Genomic DNA, 25,430 nt, shown 5'->3' with positions numbered 1-25,430 from the left:
ATGAAACCTGACATCCATAGAATAAACGTGTTTATTCATAAATGAAAGCAAACTATAAATCCAGCCAGGGAAGAAATTTGATTCCTTTATAAAAATCATACAAATTAGTATTTGTGTTACAAACGATAAATAATACCTCATAAACATTGCTTAAATTGACAAATCCTGTAAACAACATGTAGACATCAAATGATGTTTTGGTCATCAGTGTTTTTTTTCAGTTTTTTTGTTTTTTTAGTCACAACAACAAAGGTGTTGACAAAGTCAACAACAAGGTGATTAAAATGCAAATGTACACGCTGTGAGATTGGTGTTAATTCCAAGCACACAGCCTTGTCTAATCCAGCATTGTATCATCATAAGTTACTGTGGTGAAGTCCAGTATTAAGCTGTGGAGCTGAGTCACATCTAGGCAGGTGTCAGTTAATAGTGAAAGACAATATCAACACAGTGAATGATCACACTCATTATTTGGAGGTGATTTTGAATTAGGACAGGTCAGCACTGCTGGTCTAACTTTATACCCTGGACACTTAATATGCTCAGTGCAAAGAAACTTGCTCTGTCATCTGTTCAAAAAGATTTAAAATGTCCTTTTATGTTCCATATGTCACATTAATCAGTGCACTGTTGCCCGTGTGTCTAAAACTGACATCTACACCACAGTGACGACCAAAAGGAAATATACAAAATACAGATACTCTGTACATTTTTATAGATCCATTACTGTGTCAATAAATTACTTTCTTTATAAAAAAAAAAACTGTGTTGATTAACCAAATTAAAACATTTATTTTCCATTTTTATTCATTTACCTTTAGTTTGATTGTACTGTTTTTAAGGATATCTATCCTCAGTGGTCCCATATAACACATAAATTATTCAATCCTCACTTTAAAAAAAGGTATTGCTTAAAAAAATGCAAGTAAATCATAGAAGTACTGTTCCCTTATTTTGGTACATTGTATGAAAAAGGACAAAACAAATAAACATTGTGCATATACATTAATTGCGTACTCCCTTATTAATTCAGAAATAATATTATGTTTAATAATTGTTTTCATGGTACCATCTAGTTTTGGGGTATTCGGGCATATGAGCATGGCCCTGCTAGGTGCACAGGGTTTCTTTTTTTTTTTTTAACTGCATGTAATAGAAATATTGGACAGTAGAGTAAGTCCTGCAGCTGTTGAATTAAAAGTCACTTAAGCGTAGACTGCTGGGTCAAACCGTTACGTAAATGAGAATGAATGGCAAGAGCTCATCTTGTCAAAGTGCTTTGTAAAAACATGAATGTCTAGGAGAGGATACTTATTATACACACACACGCAACAACAGTCTTAACAAGGTCACCAGGACCACTTAAGAATTTGAACAATGTGATCGTACACTTACTTTCACATACTTACTCACAGCTTCAGTCATAAAATAGACTGTATAATAACTGTACAAACATTTTACTATAGTTATACTGAAAATACAGTGGATTTTCTAAATATTTACAAACACAAGGCCTGTCACTCCATGCCTCTCATCTCGAACAGTATACAAGAAACTCATGGCAGTTGCTTTACGTTGGATGTCATTTTCCCATTGTGCTTAAGAGCTCAGGGCTCCAGTCAGGTGAACCGGTCCTGAGTCTAAGGAGCCGTCCAGAAAAAAAAGCAGCAGTGACCGTAGGTGAAGGGAAAATGTGATGGGACAGAAAAAGAGAAGTGGTTCACAGACTGGGCTCCCCAAAAGTCCTCCTGCACTCCATGACCCCTGCTCCAGGGGGCCGGTCACAGTTGTGTGTCAGTTTAACCTGGTTGGGGGTGAGGCGATCATATGCCAACTTGTACTCCCGATCAAAAGCATCTGCAAAGAGATAGTGGATAGTTAACAATGTGGATGTAATATGTAAATGTCAGCAGATTTCCTCAATAAGAAATGTATTATTCCAGTAGCCTTGAGTAGCATGTATTTGGCAAAGCAATAAAATAATGGTTCTAGTGCCTGTATAAAGAGGAAGACTATTTTACAGCATTGCTGGTGGCTTTGTAAGGCCGTCCTTTGGGCACAATGTTGAGTTAAATACTTAATTAAAATTTTGGCCTGGTGATGGCAATAAATGAAAAATCTGTTATCACAGAAGTGCTTGCAATTAATCCTGAGTGGGGCTTAAACATGTGCACTAAAATTTGTGCCAATCCATCTGGTAAATGCTGAAATATTTCACCGGATAAGTAAGGCAATCAGGATTTATCTTCTAGGGACCATGAAAATCTGTAGAAAATCTCATGGCATCTATCAAATAGATTTTGAGATATTTCAGTGTGGACCCAAGTGGAGGACCGACTGACCGACCAACAAAGTGCTAGCATGACTAAAAATAGGATATCGTCAAACTTACTGATATTAATGTTGTTCTTGCCCAGAGCCACCAGAGCGAGATACAGTAAATCTCGGTAAAGGCTCCTTTTTGAGAGAGAGAGAGAGAGAGAGAGGGAGAAAAAAAAAAAGAAATCAATTAGGCTTTCTATTAATAGTATCTTGAACACAGGGCTTTACACTAAGTCCTTTATCTCCTCACCTCTGTCTTTTGAAGCCCAGCTCTGGCCCCAGCAGCTGGATGATCTGGCTCATGGGTTGATAGACATCACTCTTCTTAATGCTCCTCACAAAACCCTGCAGCAGCTCCACAGTGAAGAGCTGGCCTTCTTCACACAGCCCAGAGCGAACCAGAGAGTTTGCACCTGCAGAGAACGAGATAAAAGTCACCCTGATCAAAGGCTTATTCATCTCCATCACTCAAAATCAACTCTGAAAGTATTGCGCTGATAAGGGCGGCATGACTAATAGGAGTCCTGCACTGAATTATGCATGATTTTCTAGTTACTTCATATGCATTATTTAATTTACATGGAAATATTTGACCTTGATCAAACTTGCAAGCATTGCCATTTTCTAAAAGTAATTTCCCCTTTTCAAACACATTACACCTCAGTCCCTCAGTCTGTAAAAGTGCATGTTTCACATGTACAACTTACAATGTGTGTTCCACAGGACATAGCAGGGTTGAACTTTGTCTTGGTGCAACCTCAGGTTATCCCACATAATCCTCACAAGCACCTGCTTACTGTCCTCAGATGAAACACCCTGAGGAGTCTGCAAAGGGTAAAACGTGTGGAAGATTAATCCCTTGATCTGTATGTGACAGCCCTTATGGATTGAATTTTAATATCGTTATTTATAAAACTATTTACTCTCTGTTTGTAACAAAAAAAAGAAAAGAAAGAGAGAGAACGAGTGACAGATTTGTTCTCAGTGAAAATTGGTATTAGCTGGGTATGTGCTGCTTTTATGCATTGCTCTGTTTTAAGTGTCTTCTTTTAATCCCCCACTAGGAGTCACCAAATATTTTTTGAATTGAATAACAGGCCTAAAGGAATAGCTTGACATTGTGCCAAATGCAGTTTTTCACACTTGAAAAGATGAAAACGACGGTATGAGAGAAGCTCATAATATCCCCATAAACCACACTGTGTCTTTCTTACATTTCGGTTTTTGTACAGATTATGGAAATGTGATATAACATGTTTAATGGTGAGTTTCATAGGTTGTTTTGGTTGTTGTTTTATAGTTGATTTGATCACCGATATTCTGGACAAAGCCAGGCTAGCTATTTCCCCTTTTCCAGTCAGATATGGGAGTCACAATATTCTCATTTAACTCATGGCAAGAAAGTGGGTAAGCGTCAAACTGTTTCTTCAACACAGAGCTGATAAAATGGCTTCATGCTTAATGAATTAATATACACACAATTATATGAGGGTGAACTTGACAGGTGATATTTACCTGGTCTCCATGGCTACAGTGCTGGGAGGCCAGGATAAGAGCTGGCAGGTTACTCGGCAGCTCCAGCCTTCTGAAGTACCACACAAGGTTCCAGAAAACAATGGGGTGTTGGTCAACGACACTTGGAGAGGAGATGGCCTGGTCGCCCTCATTCACCAGCAGGCTCTCCAGCTCCTTCCACAGAACCAGCGGGCTCAGGTAGGGCACAGTCACCAGGGCAGGGCCAGGGACAGTGGCTGAGGCTGGGGCAGAACTACTGCTGCTCTCCTGTTTCTCCAGGGGAGCAGCAGAGGACTGAGCTGCGCAGTCTGCTGCAGACACTTTGGCTTCGGTATTGAGTGACGCCGACGTGTCCTCCTCTGTAACAGGATTACTTTCCTTAGAAGACCTGAGGGGAGACACAGAGTGGATCTGTTTAAGGAGGGCACAGGGATAATGTTGTGCCTGAGTATGTGTCTGTGTGTGAGTGTGTGTGTGTGTGTGCGTGCATGTGTGTGTGTATGTGTCAGTGCTAGACACTAAATCAGACAATCAATCATAAGACATTAAACCATATTATTGTATATGTGACATGATGGAAGTACCTGATTAATCATGCAAAGCATTTGTGTACTTTATATGCACGTACAGCATACTGTATGCATATGTGTTGGTGTGTGAAAAGGTAGCGTTTACCTGTTCTGTGGTTTCAGATCTTTGATTTCCACATTGAGGAAAGGCACAAAGGCTGTACCGCAGAAAGGGCAAGTGCTGTTGAGGTTTGAGTCATTTGCTGTCCAGCCAGCCATGATTTCCTCGTCATACACCAGACAATCACATGTCTTGCAAAGTGAACAGCTAGACATCAGCACCTACACCAAAAAGCAGCAAGACGAGGAGGAAATCAGACACAGTGCAACACTCATGATTCATTATGATACATCCCTTATTTGCATGTTTATATATACAAATGCATATACACATATGTTTGTGTGTGTGTGTTTGTGTTAATAACTTACCTCTATGGTGTAATTGGGAGTGGGTTGGAAGCGGGTGGTGTCTGGGGAGGAATCTGGAGTGTGAGGAGCTTTAGAGGGAAGTGCCAAACCACCTGGATGAGAGGGAGGATTATACAATTAGATACACAAAACAAAGCCAAGATTTATCACACCAATCAAAGTTACACATATCTGGATTAAATAGAGCAAAAGCAACAAAATTAAATGAAGCTGCGATCTGTGTGAATCTGTGTTTCACACTGATGTGTCTGGGACAGTGCACGTGAGTGTGCATGCACGTGTGCATGTTCACGTGTTTATGTTCAGCATAGGGCCTGTGGCTGAGTACAGAGAAGCCTACACACTGAATCAGCCCTCATGCCTGCTGGCCTAGTTTCACACAGAACACCCGACTCTCTCCATTACTGAGCCCTACTCTTTCTCTAAATTTAGATTTCCAAGTGTTTTGCTGGGAACTAATACAATGCTGCAGTTAAAGCAGCAATTTAACGAGCATGGCTTTGAGCCACGACTTTTTCACATTAGAGACACTTTCACAAAGACTGCAAACTACAGACATTTCAAGATTCCACATAACATTGTAAAACCAAAAGTTGCAGCTTTATTATAACAATATTGGTTATGCAGACTGAGTAAAGGATGCGCAACAAACCAGAGAAGGAGTTGTGTCTGAACACTCTGTTGGGGGTACTGGGACTGCCCAAGTTAGTGTGACCCACAACTGGGCTCCTCCTGAGTCTGGACACGCCGCCATGCTGCGGGGAGGTAAAGCCATCTGGATCCAGACAGGAGTCATTTTCAAACAGCGAGGAGCAGTCTGCCTCTCCTGAGGTCAGTGAGGATACACTAATCCGGTCACAGTTCGCATCCTGTAGGCACAAAGAAGAACTAATTTGTTGTGGAGGCAGTTTGATTGGGAATATTAATTAGGGAGTAATGTTGCACCACCAACCTGTGTTAATGAAGTCTGGGAGGACAGACGAGAGTAAAGCCTGCTGGCCTTCTCAGCCACGCCCTTTCCTGCTGATATGACGCTGCTCTTGAAGATGTCCAGCGTTGGAGTGAAAAGTGAGTCCATGGAGAATGATGAGGTGGAGGGAGTAGGTGATGAGGGTGACACCAAGGAGGAGGGCCTCTCCCTGTCTTTGTTACAGACACCCAGAGGAAGAGACGGTGACGACCTCAGCCTCTCTTTGGATTTGACAGGCAATGGGAGGTGTGTGTTGGAGCGGAGCAGCGTGGAGGGTCGTGGGGACAAAGGGCTTGAGGGATTCTGCAGGTCCACGCTGAGTGTGCGGCTCCTCAGAGGGCTGTTGGCATTATTGATATACATCTCGATCTCTTCAGCGAGGTCGCGGCGGGCCGTGGGTGTGCTGCTGTTCTCCTGACCACTCTCTTGTACCGCATCTGTTGCAATCAGCGACAGGGGATCAAACCCCATCTCAATGCCCGTTCTCCTCACAGTCCCAGCGCTGCAGCTGACACTTCTCTCTCTGGACCCACCTAATCTCTCCACTGCACCACTGCAGCTGACACTTTTCTCCACCAGAGGCTTCTGCTTATCTGTCTCCATCTCCTCTTCCTCTACCCCGTGCAGTCTGTCAGTAGCTAGGTGATGCTGCTTTGTCGAGCCAAGTTGAGGGACGGTGAGCCTCAGACTTCCTTGTCCAACAGATAAGTCCAGAGATTTTGGCCTCTCTATCTTTGGTAGAACTCCACATAGATTGGTGTCACTAGATGGACTGGAAACCAGCCTGTTGCCATTGCCTGTGACAAAAAAATATTCAGCAAGACATTCAGCTTCCATACAGTAAAACTACGATCTTATACACAATCCTAGTGGCTTCCTGACAGTCTTCTTTATGAATAAAACTTACCTGCACTGACATCTGTCGATTTGCAGCTTCTAGTAGAAGGAGAGATGCTGCTGACTGGAACATCGATCTCAGGTGCTGGAGATTGAAATTATACCAGATTGTTGAGGAGATGTTTTTCAGCTTTTGGCCAGTCTATTGAAATCTCTAACCGAATAGCAGTCATGCAAAATTCACATTTCACAATCACAAATTTTGTTAATGCAAAGAATTCATTTGATGACATCTATAAAGACTTAGAGGTAGCTGGAGTGCTTCAGTTTATGCCAACATGAAGCTACTGCGTGGGGTAGAGAGGGGTAAAACTGGCAGCTGTGTGGTTCCTTAAAGGACAGCTGTCTTATTTACTCTACCCATAAATAAAGTAAGGAATTAAGCCTCTGATGAAATGGCACACCAATTAGTGAGGACTACTGATCAGAAAAACTGGAGCAGAGATTACACAAAATTCAATACAAATCCTATCGTGCAAACAATCACCTGCTTACATAACACATTCAGGCATCAACATCTGTTTCTCAAAAACATCTAAATATAACAGCAAATGGACGGGTGGTGAATATCTTACACCCACAATGCAATATGATATCCCAGCTTTTAAAGGGAGAATGCTCATTTTATTGCCACTGAGTGGTGATTCGCTCCTGCAGAAATGTTAACTCAGTGTCAAAGATTAGAAGCGTATCTATAACTCACTCGACTGTCTCGGTCCTTTGTCTTCCACCAGTGGTGTGTTGTCACTCTCTCTGCCGCACATCCTCTCCTCCTCTTTAGACAGTGAGTCGTAGCCTTGGTCTGACTGTCCACCTGAAAAAGATAGGCGGCTTTACTTCTCTGACAAACAGTGAGTTATTTTGTATTTTTTTCAACCTGCTTAGTTTCCTCTTTCAGAAAGAGCTGAGCAAATCAAAAACCAGCTTTTAAGTCTTTAGTCAACTGATCTGAGAGCTTTTCTTCAACAAAACGAGGTGACATTCCCTACAGCTTACAGCACACAACGCTCCCAGAATAGAAGAGCAGGAACAGCAGGAGACGGATGGAGTCTTTGAAAACTTGCATCATATTCACAAGGTCAGGCTGCAGGAAGAAGCACAAACCTCCTCTACGTTGATTTATTTTACTGCCTCAGCATTTCTGCTTTATCCACGGAGGGATTAGAAAGATGAGACAAGTTGTGAGCCAGATTTAAATCCATGATGTTGTTAGTGTACAGTGAGAACTTAAACCCACTGATAGACATTATCTGTCCTTTGTCTACAGTTCATTAGTCATAACGTAAAGCAAAAGGCTAAAGAAGGAATTAAAAGTTTCAAACACAAAAAAATACTTGCATTATACTCTTGTTCCCAAACTTTATTTTATTCTACAAATGGTCTTCCTCTCTGGAGTCCATGTAAAATAAAAGAGGAATTAGGAGCAGATCATTGTTACCCAGCACCTGCAAAGATTTTATTCTCCAGTCACTTTTAAATGCCATTAGAATGTAATTAGGCTTTTGAGCAATTCTATACTTTAGAAGAGCTGCTGTAACATTTGTCACTGCTACCCAATAGTTGTAAAGTGATACGGTGAGACTGGAGACTTTTGTTCTTTCTGTGGGTGTAAGATGACTGACAGAAAGCAGAATGTGCAGAGTAAAACAACATCAAAGCAATCAATTTGAGTAAAGTGACATGTAAGCCAACAAATGCAAAATGAAGGTTAATGAATCAGGCTGTTAAGACATTTTTAAGATGATAAATGAAATGAAATGAAATTACAATATTATTTTTCCAGAGAGAAGCTGAGAAATGAGGAGTGACACAATTTAAGGCTGAGAGTGAAATAATTTAAAGAAGAAAGAAGCAGAGCTGTTCACACCTGTACTAAATCCATCATCACTGGAGTCCATTTTAGTGAAGTCAGTGTCGATGGACGTGCGCTCGGCTGAGTCATTAGCACTGTCCAAACTGCCATGACTGACAGTGTCAAGATCACTGCCGTCTGAAGGGAGATTACAGAAAAAAGAGAGGTTAAAACAAATGACAGAGCACCAAAGGGATTATATCACCAGAGCCCAGCTGGTATAAAAACACTGTATGATCACTCAGTGAATGGACATCATTATCCTTATCCTCTGTAAGGATGCAGGGATTCTTTGAATGCCAAACAGCTGTCATCATGACTGCAAATCGCTCAACATAAAAGGATGCCAGTGTGCCAGTGAGAATGAACGTTTCACTTTTTTGTCCTATTTTTTACTCAAAAGAGAGCAAAATGGAGGTTGAAGAAATCACATAAAATTGCACATTTTCATTTCACAGATTGTGAATTCAACGAATCAAAATAGAAACATGACACCAACATCACAGTACACGGTGTAAAGCATGATGTTTTCATTAAAGCCCCTCACACAACATGTTATTATGGTAATGAGTTTCACTGGGCTGTTGTGGGAATTAGAGACTGACATCAAGAGCAACCTGTGTGCTGTGACTGCTGGGGAGGAAAACCTCTTCACTCCGTTTAATTAGTGTCATTAAAGAAATGCGGGTTGGGAACAATATGTGCTGTAGGAGGCTGGAGTTAACATAAACCTTGTTATGAGACCAAGAAAGAAGCCTTGAAGAAACAACTGCTCCCACAGGATCACTCTCATTAACATGCCTATTCATTAAGAACTACATGAGGTAAGAAAAATACTCTACTTTAGATACTTGAATTGAGAATACGTGAATTTGTATGCAACTGAAAAGTAATTATAGCTGAACTTACTGCAATATCAAACAACTTAAGACCTGATTGTCATTTGTATCAAACAATGACTACTGGTGTGTGTTTAAATGCAGCCAGTGTGGGAGTGCATGATATACTTTTTCAGCTATCGTACAGACGTTGGGCAATAATTGCTTCACGCTATGTGATGGCTGATAAATCGCAGGGGTTTTGCAGGGTAATGCAGATGATTGATTTTCTAACGGCTGTAATCTTTGTAAAATATGACCCAATTTCAAATGAATACATTTAAGTTCATTATCTAACTGTGTAATTTCAAAAACCTTAACTGTTGGGAGCATATTTCCCCTTCTTCATATTTACAAAAACTTATTTTCACTTGAGGCAACAATGTGACAGTCACCATCTGTGCAGGGAAATTTTCAAGGATTCACTTGGTGGAGAATAAATGCTAAAACACAAATGTTTGGCCAGTTATTTGCGGAAGTATTGCTAAAAAAAAAAACATTCAAACAAAATCAGATTATCAGGCTAAATTGACGTGGAAATTAGATGATACCAGATATGAGATGTCAAACATTTAATATAATGCATTCCTGAGGCAGTCATTGGTGTTCTCACCTGAAAGCTGAGGATCTCTGTGTGGTGTCTGCTGTTTTCTCCCCGCTTGCTTGAAATGGAGCACACCCAGGACCACGTTCCTCAGCTTCCCCCACAGAAAGTAGCCTCCTCTGGTGGTGGAGGGCCACGTGCTTTCCAACACCGCCTAGAGCAGCGAACATGTACAGGATATGTGGTTACACATGTTCAGACTAAACTTTTAAATTCAAAGCCAAAACAGCTTTTACTTGTATGTATGTATAGTATATTATTAGGAACACAAATAGCACATACCTTGTTGTAGTAGCCATAGGTGATGGCATTGGGTTGAACTCCAGCTTTCTTCATTTCGAACAACACCCTGACAGCCAGGACTGGCTGGCTGTACTGTCCACACAGCTGCAGCAACACACGGTAACATACCTTGGACAGAAAATGCCGGGATTTACAAATTACAAAGAACGTATATTGCAACTAATTTTAGCAAAATATACACTACTAAATATGTATATATTTGTGTGGTTATCTTATACTTTTCCCACCTCATCTGGAGCTTGCAACTTCTTGTCCTGCATCTTCCTCAGCACATCGTAAGCAGTACGCAGAGCCCGCACCTTAGAGTGGCAGGTGCCAACAAACCCCGGTAGGCAGATGAACCACAGGCCGTAGCAGTGGCGCAGGAGACACTTGGACCACATCTGAGGCATAGATGAATAGGTTTTGGCCATCCTTTGAGCTGATTTGATCTCCTGAGATAAAAAAAGATCACAAGTAGAGATGATTCATCATCCTTTAGCAACCAGATTAGTGTTTTGCATTCACACTGATACCCTTAGTAATCATTATATAGAGTGAGTGCAGCAGTAAAATGAGATGAAATTCTAAAATCCAAACATACAAAGAAACAAACAGGCTTATCTATGGATGAAATCTGACAATAAATGTGACATATTTTTGTTTATGATTATATGGTTTCACAATAGAAAAATCTAAAACAAGACATAAAGAAGTTTTCTTTATATGAGGTGTTTGTAGAGCATATTAATTTTCCTCTATGACTGAGTGAAACATAGTGGTATTTTTACTCATCTATGTGCATAATTATGCGTCTAAAATCATACAAAATTACTCATACAGCTGACCTGTTTAGAGCGTCTAAAGATGGCCGTGGGGCTGGCTGGGCTGCTGTGGCGAGAGGCCATCCCCGTTGATGGAGGATTTGGTCCCTCCAGTGGCTCCAGCAGCTCAGCATTCAGCACTGGGAACCCAGAGTAGCTGCAGAAAAGCACACATTCACTCATATATCCTGACATGAACTGAAATTGGCACGAATCCCACATACACACTGGCAAGCCGAGTGACATTCACAATACTTTGGCTTTGACACCCTGGAAGCTTGAGCACTGACATAAGAATCCAAAAGCTACACGTTCCAGCTCAAAATAATCTCAAAGTCCTAAAGCACTGACAAAGTCTTTAACAATAGAAGCAATTTACGCTAAGTCATTCCTCCTGCACTGTGTGCACCCAGTGGTGGTGAGAAGTGCTCTTCAAGTGTGTGTCTGTGTCTGAAGACAGAGAAAAAAGAAAAAAAGAAACATCCTGTCTTGTTGCTATCGTTTAGAAATTGATCTGCAGTGTGGTACCTATAGCACAGAGGATGCTCTTCTCCCTGTGGTAGTGGAGGCAGCTCTGGAGGGTTGACGTAGACCGTGTGCTCACTGAGGTGGGATTCATCCAGTTCAATTAGTCTGGTTTCCTCTGGCCGTTCACTGTCCATCTGGTTTTCAAGAGAAACACACATTCACCATCATTCTTCCCTCTGCTCTTCATCTTTCCTCTTGGCTTTGCTATAAATACAAATCCATAGGTGCTAATGCTGCCTGGAGGCTCCTGGCCATCTGATACTGTATGAGCCCTCAGATCAGATCATCATATGAGAGTCAGTGAGGACAAACAGATGCCACTAATGAGTCCGCCTACATCAGAAATATGGCCTGTGTCCCCATTCAATTTATCTAAAGGGCACTGCCAAGGCAGGGGCTTGATCCTATGAATCCTCCAAGACTAAATTAATCTGGGCTGCAGTGACCTGGACAAAACTAATGCCATGTTGCTCTAGGGACATAAAACCATTTAACTGTACCGCAAATAAATCTGATACTAAACTGCCACATTTCCTTCATCACAGAGCTGACTGATCTGGTGGGTGTAGAAAAGTGCACAAAGCTCCTCTGCCTTCCTGCCGGTCTGAGAACAACAGCACTGGCGTCTCTTTGTCTTACACGGTAAGGTAAAAACTGCATTCTCAATTTTAGAGAAAATCACTGCTGAATAGCTGTCTGGGAGATCATTAAATGGCTGCTATGCTGATGTACAGTCACTTGGCTTATCTGAATCGATTACCAGCTTATCCCAGACATGAGTGTCACAAAAACATTAATATTATGGCAGCAGCTGAATAGCTCCCCAGTGCTACTGCATTACAGGGTTTGTTCCACTCAGTCGAGTGGATGATTCAGTCAACTGACTCCCACTGACCTATTTGCCCTCACTTCGATTCTGCTCAGTGTTTCTCTGTTTGTTGCCCTTCCTCTTACACTCAAAAGAGCTTTCTCAATCATGCACTTGTTGTCAACTTCAGCTGGAGAATGAATCAATGCTTCCACTTCTCAATAATAACCACAATGACCATTCATACAGGAGCTCTAACTGTTCATACAGGATGTAAATGTGACTTCCTGATTGCACAAGTATGCAAGCACAGAGATTTTTGGAAGGGAGGAGGATGTTTTGTCTCTTTTGCGTGTTACAAAACATGTGCAGGCACATTGTGTTAATAAAAGCTGTTAAATCCCTAAATGCTTAAAGCTCAAACTGACTAGGAGGAGACTAGTCCACATCCGATGGGATTTCAACATTTCAACAACAAAACTCAAAACACTTAAAAAAAAAAAAAAAAAGAGGATTGTCACCTCCATCTTTATCTTCCTGTGTCATTCTTCTGTGTATTTCAGAGACTTTTGGAGTACAGAGTCATCTCTGCACTGATCTCATTGTCTCTGTGTCTCCTCAGAGTCTCTAACATTTCTCTGTGTGGTTCATTCTAATGGCACCTGGCTCAATAAGGCAGACTGCTGACACACACTGACAGTTAATGCACATCCTCGTATTCAAGACCATTCCTGCACTTTACTGTACTGTCGCTCCCATTTTCCTCAGTTGGATTTTTTCAGCACTCAAACGCACACACACACACACACACACACACCACTCTAAGCCACTCTCTCTCTCTAAGAACAATGGAGAACACTTGAATTAGGATCATACCTGATGCTAAAGCAACATCAGGTTCTGATGCTACCAACATTTACCCTCAAACACATAAAAGGTTTAAACTACAGTACCATCTTTAGCAGCTTACCTTGCTTCCAGTGGTGAAGAGCTACCAGGCAGGGGCCATGATGACAAACACAGCAGCAGAAAAGACAAAAGGCAGAAAATCAGAGAATAAGAAGAAGACAACAGTAGAAAGACCAGAAAAGAGGGCACACAGGCACTTTTAAAAGTAGTGAAAGAACAGGGGACATTAGAGATGAGGAAAGCTTAGTGCTGATGTTAACAGGAGGCTGAAGGGCGACATTGATGTGTACGTTACTCTTTGTTTACTTCTATTAGTACCTGTTATTTGCTTATTAGCTCCTTCAAATGAAACCAAGACCTTAATAAGACACCTTTATTGAGAGGCCAGCATGTGATTAATCTTTCCTCAGCTTTTAGTGCCTCAGCTTCCCCTGCAAACGGTTGGAAGCCCGACTAAATATTTTTAGTGGAGCATTTGTTCCTGCAGTTCTTCTGATGGAATGTCTCTGACAAAGAAAATCCATGATAAAGATAAGCTGCAAACCTCACCTTATCAACACACTCATCAAAAAAAGCCAGGCTGGCATCCTTATCGCTGACAAAAGAGCACTCCTCTATGAAACGGCTGAACATTTGAGTCTTGGTCATCAGGGAGTAAAACCTCTGATGGGAGCGGTCTCTGCTCTTCAGGAAGCCTATGAAACAAGACACATTATGTAACACCAAACATTACTGGGAGGAATTAATACCAGATTTAAAGGAACTATTACACTTTTTTAAGCTCTTTACATTTACAGGGGTCAGCATGCGGACTTGACAAACATTTAGAGAAAATGAACGTGGTATGAATCAAGTTGTTCTCTGCTGCCCTTCTTGCATAAGAGCACACAGATGTGCGGGAACATTGTCTATTAATCATGGCAGTTTCTCTGACTCATCATCCAAGCCTAATTTCCGCTGAGGCTTAAGCTAAATCACCAGTGTCATTACAACAGTGATTTAGGCCAAACATTGATGCAGCAGTAACCGGCACGTCAGCAATGGCTTCTCAGCGTGTTTTGTGATCATATATGGCATAATTTTACGGACTGAGGCTGATGTGTACCTTGGAGGTCGAAGAGGGAGCTGGCGTCTGTGGTCTTCTCAGAGGGGGCTTGGGTGATGGGCAGCAGGCAGGAGCGGTAGCCTCGTAGGATGGCCGCCATGAAGCGCAAGAAGGCCTCCTGGATTTCAAGCTCCAGTGTGTGAAGGCTCTTCCCACCATTGAGCTCACTGTCAGTTACTGTGTTCTCCATCTGCACATCTTCGCGATTTAGCTGACCACCTGAGAGTGCACAACATTTCATGTGAATCCATCTAATTGTGGGGAAAAAGTTGCTAAAGGAAAACTCAGGCTATCACCAGGGTCAGGGGGCTTATTCCTCTGAGGACCATGAATGTCTGCACAAAGTCTTCACTTTTGATTCTGGACTAAAATGGAAGACTTAACCAATAGAGCCACACTGCTTGCATTGGCTGTAATAAACAACTATTAGCAAGCAATTCATTTCTGAGTGTATTTTGCATGTTTCAGTATCACTGGCCAAAAATAGAACACTTGACATTACACTATTAAATTTTCAGCTCAGCCGAAATGTTGTGTGATAACAGAAAACATCAAAGGTAAATGCTATTCTGTCACAATAAAAGAGCTTTTTTTTCTAGACTGGGATTCATTTTGCATCAATGTTTAATCGTCAGAAAGACAGAAAGTCATGGTAGAAGAGGCAGATATTTTTGTATTCATTGCAGACAGACCATAACACCCTAAGACCCAAAGATATTTGGACACATGACGTGCTGAAATTTGAGCTAAGGAGCAAAAGCAATTCTGGGAATCACAGCAAATGACTCATTAAGTAAATGTAGATGGGGCACCAGGAGTATACCATTAGACTAAATTACACCTCATCCACAATGTCTCCTGGGATGCAATAAACATCATAAGTTGGTTTTATATGACAGTGTGAGCATCCACTGAGTTTTCTTGTGAAATTGAATGTACAGGCTGACTCAACGGATCCACATTAAATTATTCATGAAACCACAAATAAAATGATACAGCATTAGACTGGACTCACCCTCAGTGAGCTGCTGATAGAGCTTATTCAAGGTATTCAGAAGATGTTTGCACGCTCTCCTGGGTAAGATTTTCCACGTTAAAGCCTTCTTGTCGTCTTTTCTGAAAGCACACCACATGGTTTTCATTACATGGGAGGACAGTAAAGAAACACTGCAGAGCGATATCAGGAGTTAGACGGATTCACTGACATCTGCACTGACAATTTAATCTCTCTGCAAAATAGCTTTTGAACTGATGTGGGAGATCAACGTGCTTTTGTGTACAATAAGAATATTTCACATTCCAGCTCCTATCATTACATAAGAGGCTCTCACTGACAGATAGCGATGACCTTGGGAAGAGCTTTCATCAACAGACCTATAAAACCTAAACCATGAGAGCATTTTGGGCTGGGTGTCTAAAAGTTGAAGGCGGCCATCTATCACAGAGCAGTTGCGGTTAGAGGTCACTTACTGGGAGATTGTGTTGGTGTCCAGATCCACACAGCTGATATCAGCTGGGGGCACGTAAAGGTCAAAGTAACGGGAGTCCACACCGACAATGAAAGGGCACGGTGCACTAAGAACATCAGCCAGTGCCAGTGGGCACAGAGGGATGTAGGGGCACGGCCAGTGGAAAGGGAAGATCATCTGAAAGGGAGGAGACATTTCCATCGGTATAATAGTACTATCAATACATACACTGCAGGGATTATAGAAGAGATTTATCAGGAAAAGTGGAATGGAAATAAAAGAACAAAAGACTTACAGACACAAGGGCCTCTGTAACGCTGGTGAGTACAGCTGGACGCAGGGAATGAACCAGGATCTTGTGCTCTGTGACAGCCAGCACCAGCAGAGTGGCTGCATTCTTTGGACCCAGATTCAGTAGTAATGTGGAAAGGCTTCCACCACTACAAAAAACACACAAGTGAATCTACTGGCTCTAGATCAGGAGAGCAGAAAACATGTGAGAAAGTATTTGCCCCCTTACAGATTTCTTCTGCTTTTGCTTTTTTGTCACACTTACATGTTTCAGATCATCAAACCAATTTTAATATCACACAAAGATGACCTGAGTAAACACAAAAAGCAGTTTTTAAATGATGATTTCATTTATTAAGGGAAAAAAACTATCCAAACCAACCTGGCCCTATGTGAAAAAGTAATTGCTGCTCCAACTGCTCCATGTTTTCTCCATTCGGGGATAATGGCTCTCACTGTTGTTCGCTGGAGTCCCAAAGCCTTAGAAATGGCTTTGTAACCCTTTCCAGATTGATAGATGTCAATAACTTTGTTTCTTGTCGGTTCTTGAATTGCTTTAGATGATGTGTTGATTTAACAAGGAGGGGGCAATTACTTTTTCACATAGGGCCAGGTTGGTTTGGATAGTTTTTTCCCCTTAATAAATGAAATCATCATTTAAAAACAAAACTGCTTTTTGTGTTTACTCAGCTATGTCTGATATTAAAATTGGTTAGATGATCTGAAACATGTAAGTGTGACAATAAAGCAAAAACAGAAGAAATCTGTAAGGGGGCAAATACTTTTTCACACCACTGTATATCTTCATGTTGTAATTTTGCTTTTTACTGATTTTTCCTCACCTGAGAGGCAGTGGAGAGGCCACAGGTTGGCTCAGTATTAGGCTGTCATGTGGAGACAGCTGTGGAAGACACATAGGAGAGCTTTAGGGCATTAGAACATCGGTGGGTGAAGGATTTAGCTTGTGACTATAGTGTGTTTACACACATTCATGTCCACCCAAATAAAACAAAAATACAGGACTGAAATGTCATTACTTCACTTATCAAATTTCGCATTTTAAGCTCACCTGCACTAGGATGCGTGGTCTCTGAATGGAGGGGAATGGAACAGTTTGCATGAAGTGAGAGATGTGCCTGTGAGTAAAAAAATAATTACTAAATAAAGCAGTAAGGGCACCTTAACTTGTCTGCAAGAACAAGTATAGACTTAAAACTGTGAATGACAGAATGAAACTGGAAAACATTGCTAACTTTTCAATAGGCAGGGCATGTGGTCCAGAGATCGAGTATCGGTAGAGGAAAGTGAGAAAGCTCCTGAAGGACTGGAAAAAGGGCCAGTGGGAGAGCAGACAGATGCTCTTGTTGCTATAAACACTCCTGGTCCCATCAGGTCCGAGATCAGAGCTTGGCAGGCCGAGCTGTGAGCGCTGACGGTCGGACAGGTTCTCCCTCGAGTAAGGCTCATAGAACTGGATGGCTGCCCCATACACCTGCAAGCAAAAGGATCACAATATAAGGGTGACGATCAGCATGAAGAATATCCAGTGCGTGCATACACAAGTATGCACACACACAAAGACTTGTCAACAAACTTTGCAAAACTTTATAAAGGCACAAACACAGACAGACACAGTAGTCGGAGGTCTTTTGAAAGAAGTAATTCAGGTAAGATGTTGTGGCGGCTTCACCACAGCATTTTCATTATAATAAATCAGCTAAATAACACTCAGTCCTTTGAAGATGTTCCTCCCAAATAAATAAACAAGTCATTGCAGGCATGGAGTGCCAGGAGATTAGTCTGCAGACTGGAGGTTGCACGGAGGAAGGAGCGAGCACTGAGGCATTCAGCATTTAGAACGTATGCACCAGCCCAAGTGGTGCATGAGCAATCCATTATTCAAAAGATGAGCTGCAAAAAATCTTTTACGCTGCATTGCTTTCAAAGACTAACAGCCTTTTAGTATTCCAAACACATCCTATTGACCATTTTTGATTCCCGCCAGAATTTATAAATTGATTAAGATTGTCTGGTATTCTAAGAAATACTTCTGCAGTTCATCAACAAACTAATCCATAAGAGACAATAATGTTCAGAGATAAAGAGGGTGGCTGAAATGAAACCATTAGTGTAGATCTGTGTATCAAAAGTGCACAAAACTGAAACCAACTTTGGGCGAACTGTTTAATAAATGATGATATAAATTAAACTTAGCAGGACTCAGAAGGGAGTGGTGGTTTTCTTGGCAAAATTAGTATGCATGTTTGTTGGTTTCTGTGTGTTTTGCTTGAAAACCACAAAAAACCACCCGAAAATATAAATGACACACAAAAATATTTAGAAATTTAGAAAAAGATTATGAGGAAGTAACATGGTTATTGGTAGCCTTAATGTAAGTATGTGGTTTCACCTTTTCTCCAGAGGCCCCCGTTAGTACAAAAGTGGAAAAAACAGGCAGGGAGTGTTTGGTGTGTGCTGGCCAGCACTCGATCGTAGCCCCCATGGGCAGGCAGAACATAGGCACTGACTCAGGCAGTGGGAAGGACTCATAGTCCTCTTCAGGGTACCTGCACAGCAGACCTGGACACAAATTCACACAACAAAGTCAAACACAGTCATTACAACTCCATTCTACCTTCATTTACAGGAACAAATATCTGAATAGAAAACTGACATTTCAATAATCAGATTACATGAGCATTAAATTAGGTTTAGTTCACTGCACACTACTTTACCTGCTTTGTATGCGATTGTGTTTGCTTTGGCCAAAGACTTCTTATAACAAAGGTAGACTGAGGATCCCCACTGGAATATGTGAAAAGACCATTACACATCAATCAGAACCTGCATTATTTGCGCTTAAGATCTAAAGGTGTTCTCAGAGCTGTATCCCACCATGCTGCTGTTGAGGTTCTTGTCCACCTTGCAGAAGGTGTGAGGGGGCGTCTCCCCCTTGCCGGGGATGATGATGCAGACATCGGTGACAGCCAGTGAAGTGTGGGGCTGGCTCTTTGGGGCGCGGCGGTAAGTGATGTAGATGCGTTGGGATGACGAGCTGCTGATGTTGGCAGGGCGACCTGAGGGTGTGGTCTGGACGATGTGACATCCAGGCTTTAGCTTTTCTTTCCACTCATACAGAATCCTAAAATACAAGGCAGTGTTAGGCTGACTTTTTAAATGATTCTTTAAAAACAAGACAGCCTTTATTTTTGAGATACTATGGGAGAGTTTCGTTAACATATTCATTGAAGAGATATCAGACTAAAGGATGTGGTTAAGAGCAGATTATAGTGACCCAAGGCAGAGAAGTCATTAGTGGTACTGGGTGAGTAAAGGGTCAGTGACAGAGGATTACTGCTTACCCAAGATCTGTTAGCGGAGGCTTATCTCTGCCTCGCTTGAAGCACAAGAAGATCTGCGGGCCCCTGAGGCTGGCTCCATTAAGCTCCGCAGAAAGGCCTGAGGGGGTGTTTTCTATGCAGGTGAAACCCGGGGGTACCTCTTCACCCAGGGAGCGGATCACCACAGCTACGTCGGTGATGGGGGCTTTGGGTTTCACAGACCTGGGACTGGCATCATCAAAGTGGAGCTCCTCCTCCAGAGGCTTGGACGAGTCAGTGAGGCCGGCAAACACAAAGTAGTCGGCAACACGAGGCCCTTTATCCTCCATCATTTCCCATTCCCACACTGTGGGCTGCAAAGTATAGAAGGAGAGAGAGGAGAGGAATTCCATTATGCATTTTAATCATGTTGCTGGATACAGTCTAGCTTAAAAACAAAAGGAAAATGGGTCTTTGCCATCAGGAAATGACTTGGCTGAGCAGACTAGGCTGGCCAAAACAGTATCACCTTTAAAATCACTTGCTGAGCATAATGGTTTAACTGTCTGTCTGCACCAATTTTAGCATTAAACATGCATGCAGCATGTAAAATAGACATTACCCACAATACAGATGCATACGATACTGAAGAAATAACGGAATATAACGAAAGCATCTGGAAGCATTTAGCATGCATTCCTGTCTGCAAAAACACCATATTTCACCAAGAAACATGGGAGGGCTCAAGACCAATGACCTTGCTATATGGCATGACCAATTATGTAAAATAAAACACATGCCTTTGTAGAAAAAAAGAAAAGAAATGTGGAAAGGAAAAGTACTAGAACTATGGCTGAGCATTGGGAAATGAAGAGAGGGTGCACTGCTGTGCAACAAAAAGCTTTTTCAGAGCTTTTAGCGAGGTAATATTCAGACTACATATATTCTGGGCTCAACATTGTCGAGAAAAAGAAAGGAATAGAGGGGGCGCTTGTGAGTCAGCTTGTTATAGCTTTATCACAAAGCATGGAGCACTGGAGGCCCTTTCAGCACTGGACTATTGTGCTTCAGCTGAAGAGTCTGCTTTATCTCTCTCAGCAGTTCCTCCACACTCACTAGCAAACTGATAAACAGCTGCCTATTATTTCCACCATTGGGATATGAAGGAGTTAGCATAAGGGTTATCCCCGTCCTCTGCGCTTGATGTGGCAGTGCTAGGAACCATGGCACACAAGGAGCTGTGACCATATTGAACCCACTTAGGACTTTGGCTTCCAGTGGCTTTAAAGCTAATGGTTATGTGTGCTGTTCCCCCATGTGGCCGAGTGATGGGACAGGAAGCTAAGCACTGCTTACAGGCTTAGGCCGTGAAACTGACAGCAAACATGAGAACATGGAAAAAGGATGATAATCTATAGTAGCAAACAGCCTGCAGCATGGTCATATTACCTAGTCAGTCAGAGAACACACACCTTTAGTTATTTGGCTAATTTCTGAGTATACCAGAAACATCCAGAACAATTTAGCAACTAAAATGCAATCAAATATATTCCCTGTTTCAGGCGCCTGTTTGCTCAGTGAGAGTGGTCTTTTAAAATTATGATTCATCATCACAAGGTTGCTCATTGTCTCGCAGTGTTTTAACCTTATGTGCATTTACAAGTGTTTATGTCCAATGTTCCCTGATTAGCTGACGGTTGTTTTGATGCCACTTATTTTTGTGCTCTGCTGTGTTTGAGCCTTGTGGGTATACCCCATGACTCAGCATGCCAAACAACAAAAGCGTTCAGCTTCTTCTCCCCTTAAAAGTCCAGAATATGACACATTCAAACTCTGTGGGGGCAGCAAAGATTTTTTATTGAGCAGACTAATAGAAAAACGTATCATTTTCTATACTTATTTATCTATAATGAAGGCATTTTCCCTTTATTAGATGGATTAGATTATTATAGAGCCTTTTTAATAGCAAATCATGTCTGAAACTATACTATAACTAATCTCAAACTGCTGTCCCACCAGAGTTCCCTTTATGTATGGTATGTAGTGTTTTGCTGGAGGATTCAAAAACTTCCCACTGTCACTGTAAAAAGCTTCCACCAGGCTGCTCATGATGGAGAAAAGGGCCATTTTTCAACATTGTTCTGTTCAGCAGATCCACCTCTTCTTTAATGCGACACAACACTTAGCAAAGTACCTGCTCTCAGTAGGTGCTGCGTGAATGCTGTTAAATATACAGCTGGTGGCATGGCAGATGTGTCGTATAATACTTGGGAGGTTTAGGATTAAATATAGATGTAATCTCCAGTTCCAACCTACCTCTACACACGCTGTGTCTCTTCCTCCCCCTCAACAGGAAGCAGAGGCCTAAAATGATGTCTAATCCTCGCCATAGCAACAACAGTAAAACTGAACCGAGGTCTGAACATTTCTCACTGTGATGCTGAAACGAGCTGAGAACATTGGTCTTGTTAAATACAAGTTGACTAATGGGCTGTGTTATGACTACGGACGTATCCTGTAAGAAAATCAGAGACGCAGCCTGAGAACAAAATGTTTTGAATTCGAACATATAAACACGTATATCCTGAATTTAATAAAATAATTATATCCATTTCTTCCATGTTACTGCCCTTTTTGTTATGTTGACCTAGAAGCTATTACAAGCTCACACCTCTCAGAGAACAAGTCTCTCCACAGTTTGTTTCTTCCTTTTTGAGAGTTTTACTAGGTTTTCCATTGGTGTCTGAGGCTGACAATGCTGGGCAGACTACAATAGATTAAAAAGGTTACCATCCCTCTGCTATCATATGTCGTTTATCTATTTTATTTTGTATGCACTATTGCAGTGCTTTGATTGTTCAGTCCATCATTCTTGAAAGACTTTTTGTCTAAAACCCTTTGAGAGCTGCTTTCGCGACAAAAAAAACTATAAATAAATCTGACTCAAACAAAGTTGATATTTCATTTTCCAGAAGATTTTCAACAATCTTCTTAGTGCCTCATTTATTGTAGGCAATCCTCTGTTCGCTACAGACTGGAAGTGACTCATGGTCTCCCCAGAAACTGCAATCTCTTCATTCACCACAGTTTTCTTCATAAAAGCAGCACAAATAAGGACACAGCGGATTTCCTCTTCTTGCCAACTTCCCTATTCACATCCACTATTGTTTTTATGAGTCACCTCCAACCATCAGCTTCCTGCTGCTCACAAATTGTCAGTAATTTGCTAATCACTTACGCCATAATGCTTCCAACATTTTAGTTTCACCCTAAAGAGCCACAGACTTAGATTTTTCCCACATTGTCTGAGAACACCACGCTTTCATTTTCTGTATCTTCTAGTCCCAGTGCGTCATTTAAACTATTGCAACATGCCTTTTATGGCTTCACCATTGATTAAATCTAAAAATTTTGATATGTTGTTCATCGCTTTTCCTTTTAGTTCAACCAGACAGATTTGATATCTAGGGAAACCTTGGTGTCTTGACTAAAACTTAAATAAACTTAAAATAAACTGTCCACACAGAACCAGTTTGTAAAGATGGAACCACCAAAGAGTTCGTCGAGTGAAACAGGCTCAATTCTGACAAAACTACTAATAATTAAAGCATGTTATCTGCTTAAAGGCACAAATATTTCAAAATACTGGTTGTAATGAGACAAAATTCAGTTATAAAGGGAGCTTTCATTCGAGGCAATATAACTGATATTTTGGAACAGTGATGCAAGATTTTGACCATAAACCTTGAAAAATAACTGACACTGACTCTGATTTTGTGAGGCAAAACAAAAGCCTTTTGACTTTTGCTTTGAGAATCACAGTGCTGTTGTAATTATGACCCAAGAGACAGAGGCAGCGGCTGCTGGACAGTCAGTCCCAGGCTGCGCAGGGATTAGAGGGCTGTGTTAACAGCAGGAGGGGCAGGGAGGATGGGCAGTCGGATCTGAGGAGGGAACCACCACAACATTTCACTCAGCATCTGTTCCCTCTTAGCCATGAAGACTACCCTCACCCTCATCAGCCATTTGCATTCCTTATGTTTGACAGGGGGGACCCTGCCTGCTTGATGAGAAAACCACACACGCCCAAGATAAACAGAGCACAAAGATGAAGAATACTCCAAGGTGGTGCAGGAAATAGATACATACTAAAGCACCCTGCATGATAAGCCTGCAGAGCTTACGTTTTGTGCATTGGAAATATTTGGTTTACCACAAAGCCAGCGAATAATCCATTGAAAAACACAACTGACCACAGCGGACATAATAATAGTGAGGGGTTTTCTCTAATGCCCACATCAGAAGAAGCCATCTTATGGAGCATCAACACGGGATGCAATGAAATAAGCCTCCATATGACTTCACAGTGACCAGTGGGTGCAGACTAAATACTGTGCATCACACATAAGATGCTCACAATAAGCATTACATTATTTTTGCGATGCATAAAGCTATACCACAATAAATACCTATTTACCGTGTCGACTATTTATCCTCAACCAACCATCCAGCATTGCAATAATAATTCAAAGGTACATCCATCAACACAAACAATATCACTAGAGGTCATTCTGATACAAATTGACGAGATACACCTTGATTACTGACACTGGATGTGTGAGCGTCGTTTATTTTCATTCTCAATAAAAGAAGAATCTACTCACATCTCAGAATCACGTCGACTGAAAGATGATCTGTCGAGTATGAGCGTCGGAATAAAACCCAGATTTCTGTTGGTGAATATTATTTGTCGCTTATGACAATTTCTTTATTTTCTCTGTCTAAATTTGTCGCCATAAACACATAATAATTCAGCGGGTTGGACGGACCCGTTCAGACCTTGTAGTCCCGAGCTGCGCTTTATTATCCAGACCTGCGCGGGTCACGTGACTGATTACAACCCTCGCTGACGTCACCGATGACACAGTTGTGACAGAGGAAAAACGTCCGAGGAAACATTTACAACACACACACACACACACACACACACACACGCAGGTCCATACCATGAAGGTGTGATGGGCTCTATCATCATCATCATCATCATCATCATCATCCTTCTTCCTCTTATTATTATTGATCAACCTGAGCAGGAGTAATGATATTGGTAGTGGTAGTGGCCCTAAAGGTAGTTGCTGCAGGCTACCAGCATTTTATTTACTGTGAATTATAAGAAGCCAAGATTCAAAAAGAGCCCCTCATAAACTTTTGACCTGACGCCAAGAAACCCACCTCCCTTTTAGAGAATATCATCTTCGTTCTCATATCTATTCGCTACCTGTTGAATTATATATATTTATATTTTAACACCAAGATGTGAATCTTTACAGCAGGGCTGCAGCTCATCATTAAATCATGATATGCCTGTTATAACTTCCCAGAGTTTAAAGTGATGGCTTTAAATTTAAAATGTCTTGTATTGTCCAAAACCTCAAATATATTCAATTTAGCATCAATTAGGTATGACAAGTCTACAATAAAAAGAAAAGCAGATTTTCACATCACTCTGGAGAAGCTGGAAAGTGTTTACACATTTTCTTTTTTTCCTCTTTTAAAAAAAGAGAATTCCTCAGTAATCACTCTAATTACCAGTCAATTTTCTGTCAAGCATTTCAGCTCCATTTTGCAGCCTTCTCCACACTGCCAGCAATGAAATTAAATGCATTTAGGCGACCTAAAAGTAGCTAAATTCAAGTTTATTGACTCTAAATTATACCACAGTCAGCCTGGCAAATGTTAATTTTTTAAATTGTGGAATATGAACATGTTCAGATAAAACCCTCACAAATTCCCACAAAACAGTCGAGAAGGTCATGACTGGTGTCAGCAAGTCGACAAGGTGTTAGACAGAAGAACAA

The 25,430-nt window shown here is 41.4% G+C and overlaps 2 protein-coding genes across 2 annotated transcripts in view; both read right to left on the bottom strand.

Annotated features, from left to right (window-relative positions):
- ints14 (integrator complex subunit 14) overlaps positions 1–25,430 on the bottom strand; it is a 121,142-nt gene that overhangs the window by 20,905 nt on the left and 74,807 nt on the right. The window lies entirely within an intron of this gene.
- Positions 1,721–24,310, bottom strand: dennd4a (DENN/MADD domain containing 4A). The gene is made up of 31 exons (XM_070830167.1): positions 24,237–24,310; positions 19,615–19,946; positions 19,148–19,394; positions 18,988–19,057; positions 18,663–18,832; positions 17,506–17,744; positions 17,322–17,388; positions 17,095–17,153; positions 16,257–16,401; positions 15,963–16,138; positions 15,508–15,608; positions 14,493–14,711; positions 13,937–14,082; positions 13,449–13,469; positions 11,671–11,804; positions 11,167–11,299; positions 10,567–10,773; positions 10,319–10,447; positions 10,046–10,190; positions 8,570–8,692; positions 7,406–7,516; positions 6,713–6,787; positions 5,788–6,602; positions 5,488–5,704; positions 4,836–4,927; positions 4,513–4,688; positions 3,838–4,225; positions 3,030–3,147; positions 2,573–2,735; positions 2,393–2,457; positions 1,721–1,857 (listed from the first exon to the last, which is right to left on the bottom strand). Exons 2-31 carry the CDS (start codon positions 19,923–19,925, stop codon positions 1,721–1,723), a joined length of 5,199 nt encoding a protein of 1,732 aa, XP_070686268.1. The 5' UTR covers positions 19,926–19,946; positions 24,237–24,310.

This window comes from Pempheris klunzingeri, chromosome 5 (assembly GCF_042242105.1).
Source record: "Pempheris klunzingeri isolate RE-2024b chromosome 5, fPemKlu1.hap1, whole genome shotgun sequence".
Classification (NCBI taxonomy): Eukaryota; Metazoa; Chordata; class Actinopteri; order Acropomatiformes; family Pempheridae; genus Pempheris; species Pempheris klunzingeri.
This window is presented reverse-complemented; position numbering and strand designations above follow the sequence as displayed.